The 10855-nt window shown below is 51.4% G+C and overlaps 1 protein-coding gene across 2 annotated transcripts; it reads left to right on the top strand.

Moving 5' to 3' along the window:
* The first annotated feature begins 261 nt into the window (after positions 1–261).
* IFI27L2 (interferon alpha inducible protein 27 like 2) lies at positions 262–2099 on the top strand. Of its 2 annotated transcripts, XM_015144417.3 has the most exons (4): positions 262–310; positions 573–602; positions 1213–1374; positions 1891–2099. In XM_015144417.3, the coding sequence occupies exons 1-4, from the start codon at positions 304–306 to the stop codon at positions 2079–2081; spliced, it is 390 nt and encodes a 129-aa protein (XP_014999903.2). In that variant the 5' UTR covers positions 262–303; the 3' UTR covers positions 2082–2099. The 2 variants fall into 2 exon arrangements, with proteins under 2 accessions (XP_014999903.2, XP_077797789.1); XM_077941663.1 differs by lacking the exon at positions 573–602.
* Positions 2100–10855: the final 8756 nt, after the last annotated feature.

Genomic DNA, 10855 nt, shown 5'->3' with positions numbered 1-10855 from the left:
CTTCTGTTATTGGCGGGGTTGGAGTGGGGGCCGGTGCTACAGCAATTGGGAAGCATGGCTCACTTGCTATGTCTTCCAGGTTGTTTCCAGCTCTTTTCTCTTCGGTAGATCCGTCGTCAAGCCGGGGCTGGCGAGCCGGGAGTCCGGACGGCGCCCGGGCGAGCGGGGTGGGGCGGCGGGGCGGAGTCTGCGTCTCTCTGGGGCTGCCAGAGTGGGCGTGTCCCTATTGGGTGGAGGGGGAAGTAACACACCAACAACGCTCTCATTTCCTGGGCCGAGCTGTGACCTGGAGACGGCCTCAGCATGATGAGTGAGTCTTGCTTCCCCAGGGGGCGGGCAGGGTGGGCTTGGGGCAGGCCTCCCCTTCCCCAGCCCAGGAAGGGACATTGAATAGCTTCCTTCCCTGACTTCATCAACCAGCTGACCTACTGACTCCCTCTCCCTCCCTTCCTCCCTCCCCCTCCTTTTCTACCTCCTTTCCCTCCCCCTCCCTTTGTGCCTCTCTCTCTCCCCTTTCTCCCCTTTACCCTCTCCCTCTGCCTTCCCCTCTTCCCCTGGCTCTCTCTCTCTAGAACAGGCAGCTGCTGCTGTAGTGGGAGGAGGTAAGTTGCCCAGCTCTCCTGTCTCTAGGCCCTCACCTAGCCTGGTCCTGGGGGTGCTGGGAGACCGCAGAGATGAGGCGCAGAGCTGGCTCTCCCCACTCACCCTCCACTTCCGAAGCTGCCTGAGTTGCCTGAGTGAGCCATAGGGGCCGGGAGCAGCATCAAAATACTCCAGGGAAAAGCTCACTCCCATTCCAGCCCCAGCTTGTCCTCTAGTCCTTACGTAGAATAAGCATAGGAGGAAGATTTCGTTTGAAAGAGGGTGTGCAGGTAAACTCCACATGGCTTATTTCACATTTATGCGTGGACACACACACACACACACACACACACGCACACAAACTTGAGACCCAATAAAGGATATTGACTTCTCCAGCATCACACAGCAAGTTAGAGGCAAACCAGGGCTATGCCTGGTCCTTCTATGACATCTTTGCCTCACCTGGCTCCACACTCCACCTTTTCTTCACCACGAGCCCCCTAAGCTGCCATGTCTCTATTGCTCAAGCTGACAGTCGTCCGAAACTGTCAAGGAATTCCTAAGCAGGGGGGGCGGGGAGGGTCCCTTCTCCTGAGCCCACCCCTGCACTCAGCTTCTCTCTCCCCACAGCCCTGGCAGTGGGGTCTGTGCCCGTGGTGCTCAGTGCCATGGGCTTCACTGGGGCAGGAATCGCCGCATCCTCCATAGCAGCCAAGATGATGTCCGCAGCAGCCATCGCCAACGGCGGTGGGGTTTCTGCGGGGAGCCTGGTGGCTATTCTGCAGTCTGTGGGTAAGTGTCCTGGACAGGACCCCCAGAGCTGGGAGAAGATCCAGTTCTGAGGCTGAGCCTGAGGGAGGCCCTCTCCTTGCCCTGCAGTTCCATGACCCTCAGCTTCCTGGGTCTTCAGTCTCTCCCTCACTGTCCCTTCTTCTGGCTCCTTCTGAGGGAGGTTTGGGGTGGGAGTGGATAGGGTGATGGGGTGCTGGATAGGGAGAAGAGGAAAGGAACCCAGGCCAAGAGCCATGCCTGGGCTCTGACACCTGGGTGACCTGGGCAAGGTCCCCTGCCCTCTCTGGGCCTCAGTGGCCTCCCGTGTAAAGTAAGGGGCGCTGTATCTCTTAGGGTCTGTCTGTGGATGACTCTATCTCAGTGTCCGTGAATTCACCCCTGAGCTGTCTTTTAGCTGCCTCTAGCAGCTTCTACCCAAAGCAGATCCCTGGGATTTTTAGGACCTGGAGGAGGGATCTAGGTGGGATTTCTGGGCCATTGCCAGACCCCTGTGCTCATTCTCTGTCTCCTCCACAGGGGCAGCCGGACTCTCCACATCATCCAACATCCTCCTGGCCTCTGTTGGGTCAGTGTTGGGGGCCTACTTGGGGAAGTCACCTTCTTCTCTCCCAGCTGAACCCGAGGCTGAAGGAAATGAGGCAACAGAAAATGTACCCCAAGATGAACCTCCAGAACCTCCACTCAAGTCAGAGAAACATGAGGAATAAAGGTCACATGCAGATGCATCTCCCTGTCTTTGTTTCTTGCAGCTCTGGTTGGAGTTCTGAGCTAGAGGTTTCCAGTTCTCCCCCTCTCCCAGCCTACCTTGTCATGGAGGGGCAGAGGGAGGTGGTTGGCCATGCAGAGAATCAGCTTTGGTTGGTCTCAGCCTTACAGGGATGGGCTGTATGACCCAGGGCCATTCATGGGCCTTTTCTGGGCCTCAATTTCCCCCTTATTCAATGGTGGCATTGTCACAGGCTCCTGTTGGGAGGCAGGGGTGAGGGGTGGCCAGGGCACTTCGGGAACCGCTGACGGTAGAGCCCTCTGCTCCTCTTCATTAATGGCACTAGATACCCAGAATGAGCAAGAACACCATCCTTCCCTTGCTCAACCTCACAGTCTTGTCAGAAGGCTGATAAGCCAGCCAGCAGGAAAAGACAATGTGTCAAGTGTTACACTGGGGCTCTGGGCACTTTGAGAGGAGAAGGCTGAGTCCGGTTTGGTCACCAAACTGTGTCTGGAAAATTGAAGGAGAGGCTGAGTTCATGCATGAAGACCTGGAACTCTGACCACACCCTCACTGTGTTAGTCTATTTTGGGTAGCAGTAAGGGAATACCTGAAGCTGGGCCATTTATAAAGAAAAGAGCTCTATTGGGGCCACAGTTCTGCAGACTGTACAAGAAGCATGGCGCCAGCATTTACTGCTGGTGAGGCCTCAGGAAGCTTACAGTTGCAGCAGGGGAAGGAGGAACAGGTATGTCACGTGGCAAGAGAGGGAGCAAGAGAGATGCCAGGCTCTTTTAAGTAGCCAGCTGTCTTGTGAACGAATAGAGTGAAAACACTCGTTACTGCGGGGAGGGCACTGAGTCATTCATGAGGGATCCACCCCCGTGACCGAAACACCTGCCACTAGGCCCCACTTCCAACACTGGGGAATCACATTTTAACATGAGATTGGGAGGGTACAAACATCCAAACTCTATCAGTCCCTAAAGACTCCAGTCTTTGTTCATGTGATGGATACCACAGTGGATGGGAGGGGTCCACACAGATCCCCAGGAGACTATGATGTCAGGAGAAACTGGGCACTTACCCAAACAAAAGTGACACAGAGCATTATGTTCAGTGCAGTGATGGACCCCAGCCACGAGCAGGGAGCACAGAGGAGGCAGGGATCTGTTCTCATACCTGGGGAGGCTTCCTGGAAGAGGAGGCAAAAGGCTTGGGCCTTGAAAGGCGAATGGAAGTCTGACAGAGGAGGAGGGAGGCAAAGGGAAAGGTGTCCCAGGAAGAAGTAAGTCCCAGCTGCTCAGTGAGAGAACTGGAGAGGGATGTGTAATTGGGGGTGTCCATGGCAGCGTGGGTGGAAGGCAATATCTCTGAGAAGCCAGCGAGAGGAGGGGGACCTTTGGGTAGCCCTGGAGAGCCTCAGAGGCAGTAGGGAACTCCCAAGCATGGAGGTTTCACAAGGAGGCAGGTCTGGTCTGGATGACATGCAGCTGTCTTTCTGCCCCCATACATTTTCTATGCTGAGGCACATGCGTGTCTGCTGCTCCTGAAACTCCCCTGTATTTTGTGGGACAGAGACCTAGGCTGTGAGCCCCCCAGAGGACAAAGGCAGCCCAGGCCCCACAAGGGGAGCATCCTGGTCCCCATCTTCCTCCCAAGGACTGCCTGCACTGCTGAACCCAGCAAAGAGAGGCCAAGTGTCCAGGAACAAAAGCTGGGGCCTTTTCCCCAAGGGCTCAGGTATGAAGGGGTGACTGAGAAGGCTGCCTCTCCTCCCCTCCAAGGGATCAGCATCCACTACCCAGAGAACAGAGCAAAAGGGGCGTCTGTCTGCTTCTGTCTCATCTGGAGGTCTCAGCATCTTGCTCCTTCCTGCCATTTTCCTGGCCCCTCAGAAGCTGTCACTGCTGAGGGCTCCTGCCCATGACCCATGAGACAGCTCCAGCCTCCCCCTCTGGAGACCCAGATATGGCAGGGACGGAACTGTTTCCCTTCATTCTCCTAACCTTTGGCTCCCACTACCATTAGGCCAGGCTATGTGATGAATGTCATCAGGTGAGAATAACAGAGGCCCTCCTTAGATGGGATGGTCAAAGAAGGCCTCTCTGAAACAGAGACGCCTTGCATAAGACCTTAAGGACAAGAGAGAATTTCTTAGCTTCAGCCTTTGGAAAACTGAAAAATAATAAATAATTTAAAAATAAAATAAAACAATTTTTTTTAAAACAAAGAGAAATAACATCGGATGGGAGATGACTACATTTATAAGTAAGTTAGACTTTTTTTGGATTCCCTTGTTCCCCAAGGAGGAAGTTCGTGGTTATTCGCAGCTCCTACCCTGGTGACAGGCATTCTTGGGTGTCCCCTGATGCTCCATTCACTGTCAGGGCGAAGTCTCACTTCCTGCCAGAGAAGCCTCATTCTCTGGAGGTGTTTTAAAGAATGAGGTATAAGTAGAAATACAAGTTCTAAAATTTCTGCCCACACTCTAACAGATGGTCTTAAGGCAGCCTTCTGGGTGCACACAAGGCATCTTATAGACCACTTGGCAACCTATCAAGAAGGAAGAGCTGGCCAGGTACAGTGACTCATACCTGTAATCCCAGAACTTTCGGAGGCCAAGGAGGGCAGATCACTTAAGTCCAGGAGTTCCAGCCTGGGCAACATGGCAAAATTCCGTCCATACAAAATATACAGAACTTAGCCAGGTGTATTGGCACATGCCTGGATCCCAACTACTTAGGAGGCTTAGATGGGAGGATCTCTTGAGCCAGGGAGGTGGAGGTTGCCATGAGTCAAGATTGCGCCACTGCACTCCAGCTTGGGCAACAGAGCAAGACCCTTTCTCAAAAAAAAAAAAAAAAAAAGGCCAGTCTACAAAATCATTACTTTCCTTGAACCCCTAGGACGGCTGAGGTTGCAGGGGCACCAAATGGCCTGAACTCTCAGGACAGTAAGGTGCTTCCAAGGAGAGACAGGACTCTGCATCACTGAGCCCCCTGGGGTCCACTGTGCAAGCGAGTAAGGAATCAGCTAAAAGTCTTAAGTGATTGCTAAAGGCCAACTAAGACTCAAGTGAGTGCATAGAACCTTCGGAAGCCGCAGACACAGCATGGGTCCCACCAACCTGCAGACCCTTTTCCCTGCGGGCTGGGTCCCTGCAGGGTCCTGGAGAAATCTTCCCTGGGAGGGGTAAGACTGGAGGAAGGGAGCAGGAAAGGCATCAAATACCCCCACCTTCCTTCTCTTCTAGAGGAAGGGCACAAAAACCTTAAGCCGTGGGGGAAAGACAGCCAACCCTGTAGCTTCCAAGGCTCATGCAAAGGCAATTGCAGAAGGAGAAGAAATAGTAAAACCCTCCGCCCTTGGGGAATAGCAAGAAACCATCCTGAGCCCAGACCTGGAGACCTGCTACCCTTAGGAGAGGGGCAGGGATCTTGAGAAAATGCCACCCCTAAGCCCCAAATACACAGGGCCTGCCTAGACTGAGGCTGGCTGAGGAACATAGAGAATCCCACTTCTCCCATCCAACCAGGCCAGCAAGTAACAAGCAAACAGATGTCTACCACTGGGGATGGGGCAGAGACCATATCCAAGGCTCAGGCACAATGCAGAAGCTTAAAGACACTGAGCAAACTCCTCTGCAAGCCAACCTCCACCCTAAGCACGGGATAACACTGATCTGAAGCCAGTGGCACACTCACAGCAACCACAGTGTCTTAGTCTGTTCGTGCCGCTGTAACAGAAAACCACAGACTGGTTAATTTATAACTAATAGAAATGTATTGGCTCACAGTTCTGGAAGCTGGGGTGTCCAATATCAAGTTACCAGTATGTTTGAGAGCCTTCTTGCTTCATCATCACATGATGGAAAGTGGGAAGATGAGAAAGAGAGGGCCAAACTCACCCTTTTATAATGGCATTAATCTCACCCATGTGGGTGGAGCCCTTGTGGCTTACCTCTTGAAGGTCCTCTTTCTTAATACTGTTACAATGGCAATTACATTTCAGCATGAGTTGGAACAAACATTCAAACCATAGCATAGGGCAACTACAAAACCCAAGTCCAGCTGGACTCCTGCTTGGATTGACTCAACCCCCAGGGAAAGGCCTAGCCAGAAAAAAGACATACACATTTCCCAGCATGAATATCTACTGTTGCGCCTACCCCCTACACTCTCTCTGCCAGTCCCTGCCTACTACTCCCTACATCCAGCACCTTTGACCCTCCCTCCCAGGGTCGCGCCCATGAGGCCCATAAGACAGGCTGAAACTGTCCACGCACTGATCCAGAATAGACCTCAGCCAATGATGGATGGGAGTCAGGAGATTAACACCCTACAAGTGGGACAACTCTTGCCTTTTCCACATTGTCTCCAGTGGTCCCCAGTGGGATTGAGCTTCAATGGCCCACATTGCAAAGTCACTCATTAATCGACCCTTTCTGGGCTGCCTTCCCTTCCATTGCTCACCTCCCCATTCCTCTGTTGGTGTTTCCTGGGATCACCTCCCAAATAAGCCACTTGCACTCAAATCCTTGTGTATTAGTCTGTTCTCATGCTGCTAATAAAGACATACCCAAGACTGAGTAATTTATAAAGAAGAAGGGGCTTAATGGACGCACAGTTGCACATGACTGGGGAGGCCTCACAATCATGGCAGAAGGCTAAGGAGGAGCAAAGGCACATCTTGCATGGCAGCAGGCATGAGAGCGTGTGCAGGGGAACTGCCTTTTATAAAACCATCCGATCTAGTGAGACTTATTCACTATCATGAGAACAGCACAGCACAGCCCCCGTGATTCAGTTACCTCCCACTGAGTCCCTCCTACAACACATGGGGATTATGGGAGCTACAATTCAAGATGAGATTTGGGTGGGGACACAGCCAAAACATAACATCTCGTCTTGGGGTCTCAGCCTAAGGCTGCTTCCCACTCTCTTCTCTGTCCCCACTCAGGAGCCCATAGGCCTGAGCCTAAGATAGCCACAGCACTCTATCGTGTTGCTCTTGAAATCTGGCTGTGTTCAGGTCTTATCCATCTCCTTCCCTTGGGATAAAGCTCAGACAGGTGGCTTCGCCATCTCTGTGCAATGATCCACCTGCTCAGCACCCCAGGTAGCCCCTGACCTGTCAGAATCTTAGAAAAGGGTACAGGTCAGCTTTGGGGCTGGTCCCCAGCTGGGCTACCCTGGGCAGTGCCATGTGCCAAGGCATGGGGCAGTGGGGTAAATCACTCAAACCAGTGATTGATCCCTAGGTCTTTGCAATTTGTCAAGGGAAATCTTGGCTCAATTCTCAGTTATCTTTTCCACTAGTAAATCCCTGTTACCAAAGACACTCAAAAGAGTTTGGCTGAGGCTGGTCCCAAAATGGTTAAAATTATTGAACTACTCTGCCCCTACTCCCACCCCAGACCTCTTCATCAATCTGAAATTATTTGAGTCATTGTAAAAGTAAATTTACCTCCCTGAGTGCAGGCTGGTTGCTCAAGGAAGCAGCTGGAGAGAGCTAGTGGGCAGGCAACCAGATTCAGGCTGCAGATCTACTGGAAATAACCTGCAAAGTTTACCATTTTCAGCCATGGAAAGATGCCCATCTTTAATAGCAGCAGGAATTGGGTACTCTGGATCAACTTCTTACAAGTTCTTCTAACAACGTCTATAAAATAAGACCACTAGTGTCACCCTTCTTGGAATGGCGTGAGGATTTTATGTAATGAGACCTGGGCAGTGACTTGACCACAGTGTGTGTATATAGGTGTTATTTGTTTTGATCTTCTTGTTGATCTTCTTGTTTCAGCACTTTTAGGACTGCCCTGTGGCTATTTAGGGTGTCCCACAGGTGACCCAGAGGTGGTATGGGGACTCAGGAGAACAGAGGGCAGAGTGGCAGGACATAGAAGCTCTTTTCCTCCCTTCCCCAGTCCAGGTGCTTTGGAAGTCACAGCACTCCAGTCACCTCCCACTTGGGCTCATTGCAGTCCTCGCAGCTCATAACTCCTTTCTGTGCCCACTGTTTTCCACAAACTCAGAGCAGCCACTCCAGTCCCCCTTGGGTCTCTTGAGTCCCCTGGTGGGTGGGGAAGCCAGTGTTGAAGGTTCACAGCTGTCAGAGGGTGAGTGCTCCTGGATGGGCTGCAGTTGGGGGTGATAGGAGGGAGAGGATCAGAGACATGAGGGGCTCACACCTGCTTCCCCGTCATATCTGAGCCTTTGTAGATATCCAATGACAGGTTTGGCCACAGGGGCTGTTCTCATCAACCCGGGGACTGTACTGTGATCTGACCCAGCCTTTCAATGGCCAGCTTCTTCCCAGAGTGTCAGAACGTGAGCATTTCTTTTCCTGGGCTGGTAAAATGCCTGGGAAGAATCTCCCCCTAAACCCACACACACATTTTTTGCATTTTTTCCCTCCCTTTCATTTGGCCTCTCATTCTCTCACTCTCTCCGGAGAGTGGCTATAAACTCTAGCCCTGTGCTGACGGGGCTCTAGAAATTTGGTCTTGGATGTTTACAATGTAAAAGCATAGGAAACTTCTTTATTCTTTATCCTGGAGGACAGCCTAAGGCCTAAATGTCCAACCCATGACCAGGTAGTCTCATCACAGGAAACTTGTTTATACTGGCACATGCTCTTGTGGCTCTTTCTGACCTGTGTCCAGTTTATTTCTACCAAGATAGTCACACTCTAGGAGAGGAGTCAGGTTTATGTGTATTGGTCAGATAAGACTCAGAGGAGACAACTCAACAAAATACATGACATAACAGAAACAATGTGTTGCTTACAGGTCCCAGAGAGAAGAGGGCAGTGTGCCACCCAGGGCCAATGGGAACAGGGCACCCTCCAGGACACATGTGCTCAAACAGCAAGTGAGAGCAAGAGAGAGGGGGTGAGGGACATGTGGGCTTTTATGCGGGTCCAGGGCATTACCCAAGCAGGTTTCCCTTGGGTGTTCTAATTGGTGGGTTTAGAGCATGTGGGCATGACTTCTGTGGAGTCACACTGTGACTGAGAGGTGAGTCAAGTACGTTGTATCTAGGTGTCCCACAAGGAGGTGGTCACCAAAAGGCAGTTTATAAGGCAGATATAAGGATCGACCATCTTGAGAGACTGGAAGACAGCAAAGAATTGGAAACTGTGTCAAGGGTGACCAAACCCTACTTCTGGTATGAGAAAGTCCAAGTTAGATTCAGAATGGAGGCCAAGGCAACATAAAAGTGTAAGAATTCACTGCACTGCCATCCTGAATGTCATAGCCTGCCTGCTAGTGTTCTAGGTGTCCACTGATAAAGAAGATTGAGAGACTTAACACTTAGTGAGGAAACTTTCATTTTTAGTGTGAAGCTCCTGCTCTTAGTCATGTTGGTGCCCCCTAGTCCAGAGACTCAGCCTGTCCAGGGATAACTCTCCAGTGATCTATTGGAGGGGGACTCCTGGGGTTTTCCTGCTTGTTAAGCAGACTTTCAGCCAGCCCTCCTGCTGTCCGTCTACCTTCATGCCCACCTCCAAAGCCCATGCTGCTCCAGTGGCTGAGCCTTCCGGGTCCTGCAGGGCAAAGCTGACTCTTTCTGCTCTCTCTACTGACAACTTAATATCCAGCTTTCCTGGGGCTGCTAGGTGGAACCACTTGTCCATGTCATTTCTGGCTGTGGGCCTTTATGGGGGTCCAGGGCATTACCCAAGCCGGTTTCCCTTGGGGGGGCTCAGGTTCTCATTGGTGGGTTTAGAGAAAGAAGGAGTGACTTCTGTGGAGTCATCTCCTTTTTTCTTCTCTTTGTCCTTATGGGCTTATGCTTTTCTTTAATCCTTAACTGTTATTTTAGTGGTGTTTTGAGATGGAACAGAGATGAAGCAACTCTCTTTATTGGGTTAATTCTTCTATTGCTTGCAATCAAAAGATTTCCTACTGTGTTCAATAGAAAGTACATTCATTTGCAGTAAGAGACCGTCTTGGCTTACACAAGAGAAGTTTCTTTCTCTTTCATCTAGAAGTATCAGCCAGGGTGGTGGCTCTGCTCTGGGAGACCCAGGCTCCTGCAGTCTTGTTGCTCTGCCTTCTGTAAGGTGTTGTTCTCAACTATAGGTGTAAGATGCTCACTCTCCTGCCTGCAGCAGAGCCAATGGGAAAGGACAAAGGCGCAAAGATGGGCCCATCTAATCCCTTTAACTGCATACCCAGATGAGTGCATCTAACTGCAAGAGGGTTTGGGAATGCAGTTCTTCCCTGGGGATTGTGCACCTAGCTAAAGCCAGGGCTCTCTTCCTATCATCTAGAAGGAAAGAGCAGGCATTGGGTGACTACTGGCAGCCTCTGCCTGTCTGGTGAAGACACCAGTCTCAACAGGGACCTATTCTAGATCCCTGCGATGAGAATTCTCTGCATCCCTGTTCAGCCTGCTGAGCCACTCTGTGCCACAGCACAGTTAGCTGTGGATGTGCCTGACTTCCCTAACACTGCAGGCCTGAGGACAGGCAGATTCTTCTGGAATCCCATAGGAGTAGAACCTGGTGTCCCAGGGGCCATCTGGGGCCAGGAGTGTCAGGAATCCTGGAGTGCCAGAGTCAGTTCAGCCAGCTCCTGAGTGAACAAGCCTCAGCCCAGTGAAGGGAGACAGGGTATTCAGGCTGTATACATTTTCTACTACTGTGTAACAAATTACCACAAACTCAGTTGACTTTAAATGACACCCATTACTATCTTATAGTTCTGGAGGTCAGAAGTTCTGAGTTCTCTGCTTATGGCCCCACAAGGCAGAAATGAAAGAT

This window comes from Macaca mulatta, chromosome 7, assembly GCF_049350105.2.
Source record: "Macaca mulatta isolate MMU2019108-1 chromosome 7, T2T-MMU8v2.0, whole genome shotgun sequence".
Taxonomy (NCBI): domain Eukaryota; kingdom Metazoa; phylum Chordata; class Mammalia; order Primates; family Cercopithecidae; genus Macaca; species Macaca mulatta.
Note: the sequence above shows the minus strand (reverse complement) of the source record. Positions and strands in the feature narration are given on the sequence as shown.

Coding starts and splice junctions, on each gene's coding strand:
- IFI27L2 (XM_015144417.3), top strand. Junction 603..1,212: donor TGCTGCTGTAGTGGGAGGAG/GTAAGTTGCCCA, acceptor CTCTCCCCACAG/CCCTGGCAGTGGGGTCTGTG. Junction 1,375..1,890: donor GGCTATTCTGCAGTCTGTGG/GTAAGTGTCCTG, acceptor TCTCCTCCACAG/GGGCAGCCGGACTCTCCACA.